This window comes from Scyliorhinus torazame, chromosome 31 (genome assembly GCF_047496885.1).
Source record: "Scyliorhinus torazame isolate Kashiwa2021f chromosome 31, sScyTor2.1, whole genome shotgun sequence".
Lineage (NCBI taxonomy): Eukaryota > Metazoa > Chordata > Chondrichthyes > Carcharhiniformes > Scyliorhinidae > Scyliorhinus > Scyliorhinus torazame.
The window spans coordinates 19,724,796-19,743,170 of NC_092737.1; the positions used below are offsets into that span (position 1 = coordinate 19,724,796).

Here is an 18,375-nt window from a genome sequence, read left to right on the forward strand (position 1 = left end):
CCCCACGCCAGCCCAGTCTGCCACACGCCAGCCCAGTCTGCCCCAGACTGCTCAGTCTGCCACACGCCAGCTCAGTCTGCCACACGCCAGCCCAGTCTGCCACACGCCAGCCCAGTCTGCCACACGCCAGCTCAGTCTGCCACACGCCAGCCCAGTCTGCCCCACGCCAGCCCAGTCTGCCACACGCCAGCCCAGTCTGCCCCAGACTGCCCAGTCTGCCCCACGCCAGCTCAGTCTGCCACACGCCAGCCCAGTCTGCCCCACGCCAGCCCAGTCTGCCACACGCCAGCCCAGTCTGCCCCAGACTGCCCAGTCTGCCCCACGCCAGCTCAGTCTGCCACACGCCAGCCAGTCTGCCACACGCCAGCCCAGTCTGCCACACGCCAGCCCAGTCTGCCCCAGACTGCTCAGTCTGCCACACGCCAGCTCAGTCTGCCACACGCCAGCCCAGTCTGCCACACGCCAGCCCAGTCTGCCACACGCCAGCCCAGTCTGCCACACGCCAGCTCAGTCTGCCACACGCCAGCCCAGTCTGCCGCACGCCAGCCCAGTCTGCCACACGCCAGCTCAGTCTGCCACACGCCAGCTCAGTCTGCCACACGCCAGCCCAGTCTGCCCCACGCCAGCTCAGTCTGCCACACGCCAGCCCAGTCTGCCACACGCCAGCCCAGTCTGCCACACGCCAGCTCAGTCTGCCCCAGACTGCCCAGTCTGCCACACGCCAGCCCAGTCTGCCACACGCCAGCCCAGTCTGCCCCAGACTGCTCAGTCTGCCACACGCCAGCTCAGTCTGCCACACGCCAGCTCAGTCTGCCATACGCCAGCTCAGTCTGCCCCACGCCAGCCCAGTCTGCCACACGCCAGCTCAGTCTGCCACACGCCAGCCCAGTCTGCCACACGCCAGCTCAGTCTGCCCCAGACTGCCCAGTCTGCCACACGCCAGCCCAGTCTGCCACACGCCAGCCCAGTCTGCCACACGCCAGCTCAGTCTGCCCCAGACTGCCCAGTCTGCCACACGCCAGCCCAGTCTGCCACACGCCAGCCCAGTCTGCCCCACGCCAGCCCAGTCTGCCACACGCCAGCCCAGTCTGCCACACGCCAGCCCAGTCTGCCACACGCCAGCTCAGTCTGCAACACGCCAGCCCAGTCTGCCCCAGACTGCTCAGTCTGCCACACGCCAGCTCAGTCTGCAACACGCCAGCCCAGACTGCCCCAGACTGCTCAGTCTGCCACACGCCAGCCCAGTCTGCCACACGCCAGCCCAGTCTGCCCCAGAATGCCCAGTCTGCCACACGCCAGCCCAGTCTGCCACACGCCAGCCCAGTCTGCCACACGCCAGCCCAGTCTGCCACACGCCAGCCCAGTCTGCCACACGCCAGCCCAGTCTGCCACACGCCAGCCCAGTCTGCCTCACGCCAGCCCAGTCTGCCACACGCCAGCCCAGTCTGCCCCAGACTGCCCAGTCTGCCACACGCCAGCCCAGTCTGCCACACGCCAGCCCAGTCTGCCCCACGCCAGCCCAGTCTGCCACACGCCAGCTCAGTCTGCCACACGCCAGCCCAGTCTGCCACACGCCAGCCCAGTCTGCCACACGCCAGCCCAGTCTGCCTCACGCCAGCCCAGTCTGCCTCACGCCAGCCCAGTCTGCCACACGCCAGCCCAGTCTGCCACACGCCAGCCCAGTCTGCCACACGCCAGCCCAGTCTGCCACACGCCAGCTCAGTCTGCCCCACGCCAGCCCAGTCTGCCCCACGCCAGCCCAGTCTGCCACACGCCAGCCCAGTCTGCCCCAGACTGCCCAGTCTGCCACACGCCAGCCCAGTCTGCCCCAGAATGCCCAGTCTGCCACACGCCAGCCCAGTCTGCCACACGCCAGACCAATCTGCCACACGCCAGCCCAGTCTGCCACACGCCAGCCCAGTCTGCCACACGCCAGCCCAGTCTGCCACACGCCAGCCCAGTCTGCCCCAGACTGCCCAGTCTGCCACACGCCAGCCCAGTCTGCCCCACGCCAGCCCAGTCTGCCACACGCCAGCCCAGTCTGCCACACGCCAGCCCAGTCTGCCACACGCCAGCCCAGTCTGCCACACGCCAGCCCAGTCTGCCACACGCCAGCCCAGTCTGCCACACGCCAGCCCAGTCTGCCACACGCCAGGTCAGTCTGCCCCACGCCAGCCCAGTCTGCCCCACGCCAGCCCAGTCTGCCACACGCCAGCCCAGTCTGCCACACGCCAGCCCAGTCTGCCACACGCCAGCCCAGTCTGCCACACGCCAGCCCAGTCTGCCACACGCCAGCTCAGTCTGCCACACGCCAGCCCAGTCTGCCACACGCCAGCTCAGTCTGCCCCAGACTGCTCAGTCTGCCCCACGCCAGCTCAGTCTGCCCCAGACTGCTCAGTCTGCCCCAGACTGCTCAGTCTGCCACACGCCGGCTCAGTCTGCCACACGCCAGCCCAGTCTGCCACACGCCAGCTCAGTCTGCCACACGCCAGCCCAGTCTGCCACACGCCAGCCCAGTCTGCCCCAGACTGCCCAGTCTGCCCCACGCCAGCCCAGTCTGCCACACGCCAGCCCAGTCTGCCCCAGACTGCTCAGTCTGCCACACGCCAGCTCAGTCTGCCACACGCCAGCCCAGTCTGCCACACGCCAGCCCAGTCTGCCACACGCCAGCCCAGTCTGCCACACGCCAGCTCAGTCTGCCACACGCCAGCCCAGTCTGCCCCACGCCAGCCCAGTCTGCCACACGCCAGCCCAGTCTGCCCCAGACTGCCCAGTCTGCCCCACGCCAGCTCAGTCTGCCACACGCCAGCCCAGTCTGCCCCACGCCAGCCCAGTCTGCCACACGCCAGCCCAGTCTGCCCCAGACTGCCCAGTCTGCCCCACGCCAGCTCAGTCTGCCACACGCCAGCCAGTCTGCCACACGCCAGCCCAGTCTGCCACACGCCAGCCCAGTCTGCCCCAGACTGCTCAGTCTGCCACACGCCAGCTCAGTCTGCCACACGCCAGCCCAGTCTGCCACACGCCAGCCCAGTCTGCCACACGCCAGCCCAGTCTGCCACACGCCAGCTCAGTCTGCCACACGCCAGCCCAGTCTGCCCCACGCCAGCCCAGTCTGCCACACGCCAGCTCAGTCTGCCACACGCCAGCTCAGTCTGCCACACGCCAGCCCAGTCTGCCCCACGCCAGCTCAGTCTGCCACACGCCAGCCCAGTCTGCCACACGCCAGCCCAGTCTGCCACACGCCAGCTCAGTCTGCCCCAGACTGCCCAGTCTGCCACACGCCAGCCCAGTCTGCCACACGCCAGCCCAGTCTGCCCCAGACTGCTCAGTCTGCCACACGCCAGCTCAGTCTGCCACACGCCAGCTCAGTCTGCCACACGCCAGCTCAGTCTGCCCCACGCCAGCCCAGTCTGCCACACGCCAGCTCAGTCTGCCACACGCCAGCCCAGTCTGCCACACGCCAGCTCAGTCTGCCCCAGACTGCCCAGTCTGCCACACGCCAGCCCAGTCTGCCACACGCCAGCCCAGTCTGCCACACGCCAGCTCAGTCTGCCCCAGACTGCCCAGTCTGCCACACGCCAGCCCAGTCTGCCACACGCCAGCCCAGTCTGCCCCACGCCAGCCCAGTCTGCCACACGCCAGCCCAGTCTGCCACACGCCAGCCCAGTCTGCCACACGCCAGCTCAGTCTGCAACACGCCAGCCCAGTCTGCCCCAGACTGCTCAGTCTGCCACACGCCAGCTCAGTCTGCAACACGCCAGCCCAGACTGCCCCAGACTGCTCAGTCTGCCACACGCCAGCCCAGTCTGCCACACGCCAGCCCAGTCTGCCCCAGACTGCCCAGTCTGCCACACGCCAGCCCAGTCTGCCACACGCCAGCCCAGTCTGCCACACGCCAGCCCAGTCTGCCACACGCCAGCCCAGTCTGCCACACGCCAGCCCAGTCTGCCACACGCCAGCTCAGTCTGCCCCAGACTGCTCAGTCTGCCACACGCCAGCCCAGTCTGCCCCACGCCAGCCCAGTCTGCCACACGCCAGCCCAGTCTGCCACACGCCAGCCCAGTCTGCCCCAGACTGCCCAGTCTGCCACACGCCAGCCCAGTCTGCCCCAGACTGCCCAGCCTGCCACACGCCAGCCCAGTCTGCCCCAGACTGCTCAGTCTGCCACACGCCAGCCCAGTCTGCCACACGCCAGCTCAGTCTGCCACACGCCAGCCCAGTCTGCCACACGCCAGCTCAGTCTGCCCCAGACTGCTCAGTCTGCCACACGCCAGCCCAGTCTGCCACACGCCAGCTCAGTCTGCCACACGCCAGCCCAGTCTGCCACACGCCAGCCCAGTCTGCCCCAGACTGCTCAGTCTGCCACACGCCAGCCCAGTCTGCCACACGCCAGCCCAGTCTGCCACACGCCAGCTCAGTCTGCCACACGCCAGCCCAGTCTGCCACATGCCAGCCCAGTCTGCCCCAGACTGCCCAGTCTGCCACACGCCAGCCCAGTCTGCCACACGCCAGCCCAGTCTGCCACACGCCAGCTCAGTCTGCCCCACGCCAGCCCAGTCTGCCACACGCCAGCTCAGTCTGCCACACGCCAGCCCAGTCTGCCCCACGCCAGCCCAGTCTGCCACACGCCAGCCCAGTCTGCCCCAGACTGCCCAGTCTGCCACACGCCAGCCCAGTCTGCCACAGACTGCCCAGTCTGCCCCACGCCAGCCCAGTCTGCCACACGCCAGCCCAGTCTGCCACACGCCAGCTCAGTCTGCCACACGCCAGCCCAGTCTGCCACACGCCAGCCCAGTCTGCCCCAGACTGCCCAGTCTGCCCCAGACTGCTCAGTCTGCAACACGCCAGCTCAGTCTGCCCCAGACTGCTCAGTCTGCCACACGCCAGCCCAGTCTGCCACACGCCAGCTCAGTCTGCCACACGCCAGCCCAGTCTGCCCCAGACTGCTCAGTCTGCCACACGCCAGCCCAGTCTGCCACACGCCAGCCCAGTCTGCCACACGCCAGCCCAGTCTGCCCCACGCCAGCCCAGTCTGCCCCACGCCAGCCCAGTCTGCCACACGCCAGCCCAGTCTGCCACACGCCAGCCCAGTCTGCCTCACGCCAGCCCAGTCTGCCACACGCCAGCCCAGTCTGCCACACGCCAGCTCAGTCTGCCACACGCCAGCCCAGTCTGCCGCACGCCAGCCCAGTCTGCCACACGCCAGCCCAGTCTGCCACACGCCAGCCCAGTCTGCCACACGCCAGCCCAGTCTGCCACACGCCAGCCCAGTCTGCCACACGCCAGCCCAGTCTGCCTCACGCCAGCCCAGTCTGCCACACGCCAGCCCAGTCTGCCCCAGACTGCCCAGTCTGCCACACGCCAGCCCAGTCTGCCACACGCCAGCCCAGTCTGCCCCACGCCAGCCCAGTCTGCCACACGCCAGCTCAGTCTGCCACACGCCAGCCCAGTCTGCCACACGCCAGCCCAGTCTGCCACATGCCAGCCCAGTCTGCCACACGCCAGCCCAGTCTGCCTCACGCCAGCCCAGTCTGCCACACGCCAGCCCAGTCTGCCACACGCCAGCCCAGTCTGCCACACGCCAGCCCAGTCTGCCACACGCCAGCTCAGTCTGCCCCACGCCAGCCCAGTCTGCCCCACGCCAGCCCAGTCTGCCACACGCCAGCCCAGTCTGCCCCAGACTGCCCAGTCTGCCACACGCCAGCCCAGTCTGCCCCAGAATGCCCAGTCTGCCTCACGCCAGCCCAGTCTGCCACACGCCAGCCCAATCTGCCACACGCCAGCCCAGTCTGCCACACGCCAGCCCAGTCTGCCACACGCCAGCCCAGTCTGCCACACGCCAGCCCAGTCTGCCCCAGACTGCCCAGTCTGCCACACGCCAGCCCAGTCTGCCCCACGCCAGCCCAGTCTGCCACACGCCAGCCCAGTCTGCCACACGCCAGCCCAGTCTGCCACACGCCAGCCCAGTCTGCCACACGCCAGCCCAGTCTGCCACACGCCAGCCCAGTCTGCCACACGCCAGCCCAGTCTGCCACACGCCAGGTCAGTCTGCCCCACGCCAGCCCAGTCTGCCCCACGCCAGCCCAGTCTGCCACACGCCAGCCCAGTCTGCCACACGCCAGCCCAGTCTGCCACACGCCAGCCCAGTCTGCCACACGCCAGCCCAGTCTGCCACACGCCAGCTCAGTCTGCCACACGCCAGCCCAGTCTGCCACACGCCAGCTCAGTCTGCCCCAGACTGCTCAGTCTGCCACACGCCAGCCCAGTCTGCCCCACGCCAGCTCAGTCTGCCCCAGACTGCTCAGTCTGCCCCAGACTGCTCAGTCTGCCACACGCCGGCTCAGTCTGCCACACGCCAGCCCAGTCTGCCACACGCCAGCTCAGTCTGCCACACGCCAGCCCAGTCTGCCACACGCCAGCCCAGTCTGCCCCAGACTGCCCAGTCTGCCCCACGCCAGCCCAGTCTGCCACACGCCAGCCCAGTCTGCCCCAGACTGCTCAGTCTGCCACACGCCAGCTCAGTCTGCCACACGCCAGCCCAGTCTGCCACACGCCAGCCCAGTCTGCCACACGCCAGCCCAGTCTGCCCCAGACTGCCCAGTCTGCCCCACGCCAGCCCAGTCTGCCACACGCCAGCCCAGTCTGCCCCAGACTGCTCAGTCTGCCACACGCCAGCCCAGTCTGCCACACGCCAGCTCAGTCTGCCACACGCCAGCTCAGTCTGCCACACGCCAGCCCAGTCTGCCACACGCCAGCCCAGTCTGCCACACGCCAGCTCAGTCTGCCACACGCCAGCCCAGTCTGCCCCACGCCAGCCCAGTCTGCCACACGCCAGCCCAGTCTGCCCCAGACTGCCCAGTCTGCCCCACGCCAGCTCAGTCTGCCACACGCCAGCCCAGTCTGCCCCACGCCAGCCCAGTCTGCCACACGCCAGCCCAGTCTGCCCCAGACTGCCCAGTCTGCCCCACGCCAGCTCAGTCTGCCACACGCCAGCCAGTCTGCCACACGCCAGCCCAGTCTGCCACACGCCAGCCCAGTCTGCCCCAGACTGCTCAGTCTGCCACACGCCAGCTCAGTCTGCCACACGCCAGCCCAGTCTGCCACACGCCAGCCCAGTCTGCCACACGCCAGCCCAGTCTGCCACACGCCAGCTCAGTCTGCCACACGCCAGCCCAGTCTGCCCCACGCCAGCCCAGTCTGCCACACGCCAGCTCAGTCTGCCACACGCCAGCTCAGTCTGCCACACGCCAGCCCAGTCTGCCCCACGCCAGCTCAGTCTGCCACACGCCAGCCCAGTCTGCCACACGCCAGCCCAGTCTGCCACACGCCAGCTCAGTCTGCCCCAGACTGCCCAGTCTGCCACACGCCAGCCCAGTCTGCCACACGCCAGCCCAGTCTGCCCCAGACTGCTCAGTCTGCCACACGCCAGCTCAGTCTGCCACACGCCAGCTCAGTCTGCCACACGCCAGCTCAGTCTGCCCCACGCCAGCCCAGTCTGCCACACGCCAGCTCAGTCTGCCACACGCCAGCCCAGTCTGCCACACGCCAGCTCAGTCTGCCCCAGACTGCCCAGTCTGCCACACGCCAGCCCAGTCTGCCACACGCCAGCCCAGTCTGCCACACGCCAGCTCAGTCTGCCCCAGACTGCCCAGTCTGCCACACGCCAGCCCAGTCTGCCACACGCCAGCCCAGTCTGCCCCACGCCAGCCCAGTCTGCCACACGCCAGCCCAGTCTGCCACACGCCAGCCCAGTCTGCCACACGCCAGCTCAGTCTGCAACACGCCAGCCCAGTCTGCCCCAGACTGCTCAGTCTGCCACACGCCAGCTCAGTCTGCAACACGCCAGCCCAGACTGCCCCAGACTGCTCAGTCTGCCACACGCCAGCCCAGTCTGCCACACGCCAGCCCAGTCTGCCCCAGACTGCCCAGTCTGCCACACGCCAGCCCAGTCTGCCACACGCCAGCCCAGTCTGCCACACGCCAGCCCAGTCTGCCACACGCCAGCCCAGTCTGCCACACGCCAGCCCAGTCTGCCACACGCCAGCCCAGTCTGCCTCACGCCAGCCCAGTCTGCCACACGCCAGCCCAGTCTGCCCCAGACTGCCCAGTCTGCCACACGCCAGCCCAGTCTGCCACACGCCAGCCCAGTCTGCCCCACGCCAGCCCAGTCTGCCACACGCCAGCTCAGTCTGCCACACGCCAGCCCAGTCTGCCACACGCCAGCCCAGTCTGCCACATGCCAGCCCAGTCTGCCACACGCCAGCCCAGTCTGCCTCACGCCAGCCCAGTCTGCCACACGCCAGCCCAGTCTGCCACACGCCAGCCCAGTCTGCCACACGCCAGCCCAGTCTGCCACACGCCAGCTCAGTCTGCCCCACGCCAGCCCAGTCTGCCCCACGCCAGCCCAGTCTGCCACACGCCAGCCCAGTCTGCCCCAGACTGCCCAGTCTGCCACACGCCAGCCCAGTCTGCCCCAGAATGCCCAGTCTGCCACACGCCAGCCCAGTCTGCCACACGCCAGCCCAATCTGCCACACGCCAGCCCAGTCTGCCACACGCCAGCCCAGTCTGCCACACGCCAGCCCAGTCTGCCACACGCCAGCCCAGTCTGCCCCAGACTGCCCAGTCTGCCACACGCCAGCCCAGTCTGCCCCACGCCAGCCCAGTCTGCCACACGCCAGCCCAGTCTGCCACACGCCAGCCCAGTCTGCCACACGCCAGCCCAGTCTGCCACACGCCAGCCCAGTCTGCCACACGCCAGCCCAGTCTGCCACACGCCAGCCCAGTCTGCCACACGCCAGCCCAGTCTGCCACACGCCAGGTCAGTCTGCCCCACGCCAGCCCAGTCTGCCCCACGCCAGCCCAGTCTGCCACACGCCAGCCCAGTCTGCCACACGCCAGCCCAGTCTGCCACACGCCAGCCCAGTCTGCCACACGCCAGCCCAGTCTGCCACACGCCAGCTCAGTCTGCCACACGCCAGCCCAGTCTGCCACACGCCAGCTCAGTCTGCCCCAGACTGCTCAGTCTGCCACACGCCAGCCCAGTCTGCCCCACGCCAGCTCAGTCTGCCCCAGACTGCTCAGTCTGCCCCAGACTGCTCAGTCTGCCACACGCCGGCTCAGTCTGCCACACGCCAGCCCAGTCTGCCCCACGCCAGCTCAGTCTGCCCCAGACTGCTCAGTCTGCCCCACGCCAGCTCAGTCTGCCACACGCCAGCCCAGTCTGCCACACGCCAGCTCAGTCTGCCACACGCCAGCCCAGTCTGCCACACGCCAGCCCAGTCTGCCCCAGACTGCCCAGTCTGCCCCACGCCAGCCCAGTCTGCCACACGCCAGCCCAGTCTGCCCCAGACTGCTCAGTCTGCCACACGCCAGCTCAGTCTGCCACACGCCAGCCCAGTCTGCCACACGCCAGCCCAGTCTGCCACACGCCAGCCCAGTCTGCCACACGCCAGCTCAGTCTGCCACACGCCAGCCCAGTCTGCCCCACGCCAGCCCAGTCTGCCACACGCCAGCCCAGTCTGCCCCAGACTGCCCAGTCTGCCCCACGCCAGCTCAGTCTGCCACACGCCAGCCCAGTCTGCCCCACGCCAGCCCAGTCTGCCACACGCCAGCCCAGTCTGCCCCAGACTGCCCAGTCTGCCCCACGCCAGCTCAGTCTGCCACACGCCAGCCAGTCTGCCACACGCCAGCCCAGTCTGCCACACGCCAGCCCAGTCTGCCCCAGACTGCTCAGTCTGCCACACGCCAGCTCAGTCTGCCACACGCCAGCCCAGTCTGCCACACGCCAGCCCAGTCTGCCACACGCCAGCCCAGTCTGCCACACGCCAGCTCAGTCTGCCACACGCCAGCCCAGTCTGCCCCACGCCAGCCCAGTCTGCCACACGCCAGCTCAGTCTGCCACACGCCAGCTCAGTCTGCCACACGCCAGCCCAGTCTGCCCCACGCCAGCTCAGTCTGCCACACGCCAGCCCAGTCTGCCACACGCCAGCCCTGTCTGCCACACGCCAGCTCAGTCTGCCCCAGACTGCCCAGTCTGCCACACGCCAGCCCAGTCTGCCACACGCCAGCCCAGTCTGCCCCAGACTGCTCAGTCTGCCACACGCCAGCTCAGTCTGCCACACGCCAGCTCAGTCTGCCACACGCCAGCTCAGTCTGCCCCACGCCAGCCCAGTCTGCCACACGCCAGCTCAGTCTGCCACACGCCAGCCCAGTCTGCCACACGCCAGCTCAGTCTGCCCCAGACTGCCCAGTCTGCCACACGCCAGCCCAGTCTGCCACACGCCAGCCCAGTCTGCCACACGCCAGCTCAGTCTGCCCCAGACTGCCCAGTCTCCCACACGCCAGCCCAGTCTGCCACACGCCAGCCCAGTCTGCCCCACGCCAGCCCAGTCTGCCACACGCCAGCCCAGTCTGCCACACGCCAGCCCAGTCTGCCACACGCCAGCTCAGTCTGCAACACGCCAGCCCAGTCTGCCCCAGACTGCTCAGTCTGCCACACGCCAGCTCAGTCTGCAACACGCCAGCCCAGACTGCCCCAGACTGCTCAGTCTGCCACACGCCAGCCCAGTCTGCCACACGCCAGCCCAGTCTGCCCCAGACTGCCCAGTCTGCCACACGCCAGCCCAGTCTGCCACACGCCAGCCCAGTCTGCCACACGCCAGCCCAGTCTGCCACACGCCAGCCCAGTCTGCCACACGCCAGCCCAGTCTGCCACACGCCAGCCCAGTCTGCCACACGCCAGCTCAGTCTGCCCCAGACTGCCCAGTCTGCCACACGCCAGCCCAGTCTGCCACACGCCAGCCCAGTCTGCCACACGCCAGCCCAGTCTGCCACACGCCAGCCCAGTCTGCCACACGCCAGCCCAGTCTGCCACACGCCAGCTCAGTCTGCCCCAGACTGCCCAGTCTGCCACACGCCAGCTCAGTCTGCCACACGCCAGCCCAGTCTGCCCCACGCCAGCCCAGTCTGCCACACGCCAGCCCAGTCTGCCACACGCCAGCCCAGTCTGCCCCAGACTGCCCAGTCTGCCACACGCCAGCCCAGTCTGCCCCAGACTGCCCAGTCTGCCACACGCCAGCCCAGTCTGCCTCACGCCAGCCCAGTCTGCCACACGCCAGCCCAGTCTGCCACACGCCAGCCCAGTCTGCCACACGCCAGCCCAGTCTGCCACACGCCAGCCCAGTCTGCCTCACGCCAGCCCAGTCTGCCTCACGCCAGCCCAGTCTGCCTCACGCCAGCCCAGTCTGCCACACGCCAGCTCAGTCTGCCACACGCCAGCTCAGTCTGCCACACGCCAGCCCAGTCTGCCCCAGACTGCCCAGTCTGCCACACGCCAGCTCAGTCTGCCACACGCCAGCCCAGTCTGCCCCAGACTGCCCAGTCTGCCACACGCCAGCTCAGTCTGCCACACGCCAGCCCAGTCTGCCCCAGACTGCCCAGTCTGCCACACGCCAGCCCAGTCTGCCACACGCCAGCCCAGTCTGCCCCAGACTGCTCAGTCTGCCACACGCCAGCCCAGTCTGCCACACGCCAGCCCAGTCTGCCACACGCCAGCCCAGTCTGCCCCAGACTGCTCAGTCTGCCACACGCCAGCCCAGTCTGCCCCACGCCAGCCCAGTCTGCCACACGCCAGCCCAGTCTGCCCCAGACTGCTCAGTCTGCCACACGCCAGCCCAGTCTGCCCCACGCCAGCCCAGTCTGCCACACGCCAGCCCAGTCTGCCCCAGACTGCCCAGTCTGCCACACGCCAGCTCAGTCTGCCACACGCCAGCCCAGTCTGCCCCAGACTGCCCAGTCTGCCACACGCCAGCTCAGTCTGCCACACGCCAGCCCAGTCTGCCCCAGACTGCCCAGTCTGCCACACGCCAGCCCAGTCTGCCACACGCCAGCCCAGTCTGCCCCAGACTGCTCAGTCTGCCACACGCCAGCCCAGTCTGCCACACGCCAGCCCAGTCTGCCACACGCCAGCCCAGTCTGCCCCAGACTGCTCAGTCTGCCACACGCCAGCCCAGTCTGCCCCACGCCAGCCCAGTCTGCCACACGCCAGCCCAGTCTGCCCCAGACTGCTCAGTCTGCCACACGCCAGCCCAGTCTGCCCCACGCCAGCCCAGTCTGCCACACGCCAGCCCAGTCTGCCCCAGACTGCCCAGTCTGCCCCACGCCAGCCCAGTCTGCCCCACGGCAGCCCAGTCTGCCACACGCCAGCCCAGTCTGCCCCAGACTGCCCAGTCTGCCACACGCCAGCCCAGTCTGACACACGCCAGCTCAGTCTGCCACACGCCAGCCCAGTCTGCCACACGCCAGCTCAGTCTGCCACACGCCAGCCCAGTCTGCCACACGCCAGCCCAGTCTGCCACACGCCAGCTCAGTCTGCCACACGCCAGCCCAGTCTGCCACACGCCAGCCCAGTCTGCCACACGCCAGCTCAGTCTGCCCCAGACTGCTCAGTCTGCCACACGCCAGCCCAGTCTGCCACACGCCAGCCCAGTCTGCTACACGCCAGCTCAGTCTGCCACACGCCAGCCCAGTCAGCCACACGCCAGCCCAGTCTGCCACACGCCAGCCCAGTCTGCCCCAGACTGCTCAGTCTGCCACACGCCAGCCCAGTCTGCCACACGCCAGCCCAGTCTGCCACACGCCAGCTCAGTCTGCCACACGCCAGCCCAGTCTGCCACACGCCAGCCCAGTCTGCCACACGCCAGCCCAGTCTGCCCCAGACTGCTCAGTCTGCCACACGCCAGCCCAGTCTGCCCCAGACTGCTCAGTCTGCAACACGCCAGCTCAGTCTGCCACACGCCAGCCCAGTCTGCCACACGCCAGCTCAGTCTGCCCCAGACTGCTCAGTCTGCCACACGCCAGCCCAGTCTGCCACACGCCAGCCCAGTCTGCCCCAGACTGCTCAGTCTGCCACACGCCAGCCCAGTCTGCCACACGCCAGCTCAGTCTGCCACACGCCAGCCCAGTCTGCCACACGCCAGCCCAGTCTGCCACACGCCAGCCCAGTCTGCCCCAGACTGCCCAGTCTGCCACACGCCAGCTCAGTCTGCCCCACGCCAGCTCAGTCTGCCACACGCCAGCCCAGTCTGCCCCAGACTGCCCAGTCTGCCACACGCCAGCTCAGTCTGCCACACGCCAGCCCAGTCTGCCACACGCCAGCTCAGTCTGCCCCAGACTGCTCAGTCTGCCACACGCCAGCCCAGTCTGCCACACGCCAGCCCAGTCTGCCCCAGACTGCTCAGTCTGCCACACGCCAGCCCAGTCTGCCACACGCCAGCTCAGTCTGCCACACGCCAGCCCAGTCTGCCACACGCCAGCCCAGTCTGCCACACGCCAGCCCAGTCTGCCCCAGACTGCCCAGTCTGCCACACGCCAGCTCAGTCTGCCCCACGCCAGCTCAGTCTGCCACACGCCAGCCCAGTCTGCCCCAGACTGCCCAGTCTGCCACACGCCAGCTCAGTCTGCCACACGCCAGCCCAGTCTGCCCTACGCCAGCCCAGTCTGCCCCAGACTGCCCAGTCTGCCTGACTCAGTCAGCCGCTCTCTCACACGGGGGCCGTGGAAAGCGGAGCTTCAAGCCCCACTCCAGAGGCCGATGCACGGAACCCGAATCAGTGGGTTTTACTGCACAGAACAAGGCCCATCGGCCCATCCTGTCCGTGCCGGCCATGGAGCCCCTCTCTACCCCAATCCCATTGTCCAGCACTTGGTCCGTCGCCTTGTTTGCTGCGGAGTTTCAATCGCTCATCTTCTTAAATGTTGTGAGGGTTCCCGCCTCTCCCACCCTTTCAGGCAGCGAGATTCCCAGCACCCTCTGGGGGAAAAGGGTTTTCCTCACATCCCCTCTAAACCTCCTGCCCCTGACCTTAAATCTCTGCCCCCTGGTTATTGACCCTCTACTGAGGGGAAAGTTCCTTCCAATCCACCCTATCAATGTCCCTCATAATATTGTCCCCCTCGATCAGGCCCCCCTCCCGGCCTTCTCTGCTCCAAGGAAAACAACCCCGGCCTAACCAGCCTCTCCCCATAGCTGAGACGCTCCAGCCCAGGCAGCATCCTGGTGAATCTCCCCTGCACCCTCTCCAGCGCAACCACATCCTCCCTATAGTGTGGCGACGAGAACAGCACACAGTACTCTAGCTGCGGCTTACCCAGTGTTTCATACAGCTCCATCGTAACCTCCCCGCTCTTATACTCTGTGCCTCGGCTAACAAAGGCAGGTATCCCATAGGCCTTCGTAACCACGGCACAGCGGTGAGGACCGCTGCTTCACAGCTCAGAGACCTGGGTTCAATTCGGACCTTGGGTCACTGTCTGTGCGGAGTCTGCACGTCCTCCCCGTGTGTGCGTGGGTTTCCTCCGGATGCACCGGTTTCCTCCCACAGTCTAAAGATGTGCAGGTTAGGTGGATTGGCCAGGCTAAATTGGCCCTTAGTGTCCAAATGTTAGGTGGGGTGACAGGGATAGGGCGTGGGAGTGGGCCGAGGTAGGGGTGCTCCTTCAGAGGGTCGGTGCAGACTCGAGGGGCCGAATGGCCTCCTTCTGCACTGCAGGGATTCTATGGTTAACTACCTCTCGTGCTACCTTCAGAGATCTTTCGACATGCACTCCTGGGTCTCTCTGCACCTCTCTATTTGTCAGAGGGTCAGTACTGAGGGAGTGCCGCACTGTCAGAGGGTCAGTACTGAGGGAGTGCTGCACTGTCAGAGGGTCAGTACTGAGGGAGTGCCGCACTGTCAGAGGGTCAGTACTGAGGGAGTGCTGCACTGTCAGAGGGTCAGTACTGAGGGAGTGCCGCACTGTCAGAGGGTCAGTACTGAGGGAGTGCCGCACTGTCAGGGGGTCAGTACTGAGTGAGTGCCGCAGTGTCAGAGGGTCAGTACTGAGGGAGTGCCGCAGTGTCAGAGGGTCAGTACTGAGGGAGTGCTGCACTGTCAGAGGGTCAGTACTGAGGGAGTGCCGCACTGTCAGAGGGTCAGTACTGAGGGAGTGCCGCACTGTCAGAGGGTCAGTACTGAGGGAGTGCCGCACTGTCAGAGGGGCAGTACTGAGGGAGTGCCGCACTGTCAGGGGGTCAGTACTGAGTGAGTGCCGCAGTGTCAGAGGGTCAGTACTGAGGGAGTGCTGCACTGTCAGAGGGTCAGTACTGAGGGAGTGCCGCACTGTCAGAGGGTCAGTACTGAGGGAGTGCCGCACTGTCAGAGGGTCAGTACTGAGGGAGTGCTGCACTGTCAGAGGGTCAGTACTGAGGGAGTGCTGCACTGTCAGAGGGTCAGTACTGAGGGAGTGCTGCACTGTCAGAGCGTCAGTACTGAGGGAGTGCCGCAGTGTCAGAGGGTCAGTACTGAGTGAGTGCCGCAGTCTCAGAGGGTCAGTACTGAGGGAGTGCCGCACTGTCAGAGGGTCAGTCCTGAGGGAGTGCTGCACTGTCAGATGGTCAGTACTGAGGGAGTGCCGCACTGTCAGAGGGTCAGTACTGAGGGAGTGCCGCACTGTCAGAGGGTCAGTACTGAGGGAGTGCTGCACTGTCAGAACGTCAGTACTGAGGGAGTGCTGCACTGTCAGAGAGTCAGTACTGAGTGAGTGCCGCAGTCTCAGAGGGTCAGTACTGAGGGAGTGCTGCACTGTCAGGGGGTCAGTACTGAGGAAGTGCTGCACTGTCAGAGAGTCAGTACTGAGGGAGTGCCGCACTGTCAGAGGGTCAGTACTGAGGGAGTGCTGCACTGTCAGAGGGTCAGTACTGAGGGAGTGCTGCACTGTCAGAGAGTCAGTACTGAGGGAGTGCTGCACAATCAGGGGGTCAGTACTGAGGAAGTGCTGCACTGTCAGAGAGTCAGTACTGAGGGAGTGCCGCACTGTCAGAGGGTCAGTACTGAGGGAGTGCTGCACTGTCAGGGGGTCAGTACTGAGGGAGTGCCGCACTGTCAGAGGGTCAGTACTGAGGGAGTGCTGCACTGTCAGAGGGTCAGTACTGAGGGAGTGCCGCACTGTCAGAGGGTCAGTACTGAGGGAGTGCTGCACTGTCAGAGGGCCAGTACTGAGGGAGTGCTGCACTGTCAGAGGGTCAGTACTGAGGGAGCGCTGCACTGTCAGAGGGTCAGTACTGAGGGAGTGCTGCACTGTCAGAGGGTCAGTACTGAGGGAGTGCTGCATTGTCAGAGGGTCAGTACTGAGGGAGTGCTGCACTGTCAGAGGGTCAGTACTGAGGGAGTACTGCATTGTCAGAGGGTCAGTACTGAGGGAGTGCCGCCCTGTCAGAGAGTCAGTACTGAGATATTGCTGCACTGTCAGAGGGTCAGTACTGAGGGAGTGCTGCACTGTCAGAGGGTCAGTACTGAGGGAGTGCCGCACTGTCAGAGGGTCAGTACTGAGGGAGTGCTGCACTTTCAGAGGGTCAGTACTGAGGGAATGCTGCACTGTCAGAGAGTCAGTACTGAGGGAGTGCTGCACTGTCAGAAGGTCAGTACTGAGGGAGTGCTGCACTGTCAGAGGGTCAGTACTGAGGGAGTGCTGCACTGTCAGAAGGTCAGTACTGAGGGAGTGCTGCACTGTCAGAGGGTCAGTGCTGAGGGAGTGCTGCACTGTCAGAGGGTCAGTACTGAGGGAGTGCTGCACTGTCAGAGGGTCAGTACTGAGGGAGTGCTGCACTGTCAGAGGGTCAGTATGGAGGGATTGCTGCACTGTCGGAGGGTCAGTACTGAGGGAGTGCTGCACTGTCAGAGGGTCAGTATGGAGGGATTGCTGCACTGTCGGAGGGTCAGTATTGACGGAGTGCTACACTGTGAGAGGGTCAGGACTGAGGGCGTGCTGCACTGTCAGGTTAGTACTGAGGGAGTGCCGCACTGTCAGAGGGGCAGTACTGAGTGAGTGTTGCACTGTCAGTGGGTCACTGCTGAGGGAGTGCCGCAGTGTCAGAGGGTCTGTACTGAGTGAGTGCCGCAGTCTCAGAGGGTCAGTACTGAGGGAGTGCTGCACTGTCAGAGGGTCAGTGCGTAGGGAGTGCCGCACTGTCAGAGGGTCAGTACTGAGGGAGCGCCGCAGTGTCAGAGAGTCAGTACTGAGGGTGTGCTGCACTGTCAGAGGGGCAGTACTGAGTGAGTGCCGCAGTCTCAGAGGGTCAGTACTGAGGGAGTGCTGCACTGTCAGAGGGTCAGTACTGAGGGAGTGCTGCATTGTCAGAGGGTCAGTACTGAGGGAGTGCTGCAATGTCAGAGGGTCAGTACTGAGGGAGTGCCGCAGTGTCGGAGGGTCAGTACTGAGGGAGTGCTGTACTGTCAGAGGGTCAGTACTGAGGGAGTGTTGCACTGTCAGAGGGTCGGTCCTGAGGGAGTGCTGCGCTGTCAGAGGGTCAGTGCTGAGGGAGTGCTGCACTGTCAGAGCGTTAGTACTGAGGTGGGGCTGCACTGTCAGAGAGTCAGTACTGAGGGAGTGCTGCACTGTCAGAGGGTCGGTGCTGAGGGAGCGCCGCGCTGTCAGAGGGTCAGTACTGAGGGAGTGCCGCACTGTCAGAGGGTCAGTACTGAGAGAGTGCTGCACTGTCAGAAGGTCAGTACTGAGGGAGTGCCGCACTGTCAGAGGGTCAGTACTGAGGGAGCGCTGCACTGTCAGAGGGTCAGTACTGAGGGAGCGCTGCACTGTCAGAGGGTCAGTGCTGAGGGAGTGCCGCACTGTCAGAGAGTCAGTGCTGAGGGAGTGCTGACGTTCGAATGCTATACTGATATTCCATCTGCGTTATCTGAAGGACACAACGGATCGCTGTTTGAAGGAAGAAAGGGAAGCCCTTGTGGAACGTGGGCCAGCATTTACCCTCCAGCAACACCGACAGAGGTCGAGGCCCCTTCTTGCGGACTCTTGCTGTGCGACCGCAGTGACGGCGTCTCTAAAAAAAAAACTTAATTGCCGCGAAGGCGTGAAGGGACGTCCGGGATATCTGTCCCTCTTGCCGATTTACTCACCAGGTCGCCGATGATCTCCAGGATGCGTCGTTTAGCCGCCTCCACACAGTCCTTTGCCCCCTTGAGCATGACTCTGTCGCTCTGGACGCCTGTGCGGGGGAAACTGACCGTCACCCCTCCGTACTCCTCCGCAATCTCCCGCAGCACCTGCCCACGGCGCGCCACAAAGTGCCGGTGATATTTGGGGTCCACGATCATGAAGTCTTCAATGACGTTGTCCTGTGGTGAAAAGGGCTACAGGATCAGTAGGCCGCAGGTCCCTCTGGTTGGCACCTCAGATAGTCGTGGCGAACCGCACACGGAGAGAGATCCCCCCCCGGAGTGCCTCAGTTTAACACCAGCTGCTGTCCTTCAGTATTGAGTTAGGTAGATTCTAACTCCACACAGCAATGCGGTGGACTCTTAACTGCCCCCGTGGAATG

The 18,375-nt window shown here is 65.9% G+C and overlaps 1 protein-coding gene across 5 annotated transcripts in view; it reads right to left on the bottom strand.

The window, feature by feature from the left end:
* hdlbpb (high density lipoprotein binding protein b) overlaps positions 1 to 18,375 on the bottom strand; it is a 644,718-nt gene that overhangs the window by 54,657 nt on the left and 571,686 nt on the right. For all 5 annotated transcript variants that reach the window (XM_072493463.1, XM_072493462.1, XM_072493459.1 and 2 more), the window contains one exon: positions 17,954 to 18,172. In XM_072493463.1, coding sequence (XP_072349564.1) covers positions 17,954 to 18,172 — 219 coding nt within the window. The remainder of the gene's footprint in view (positions 1 to 17,953; positions 18,173 to 18,375) is intronic.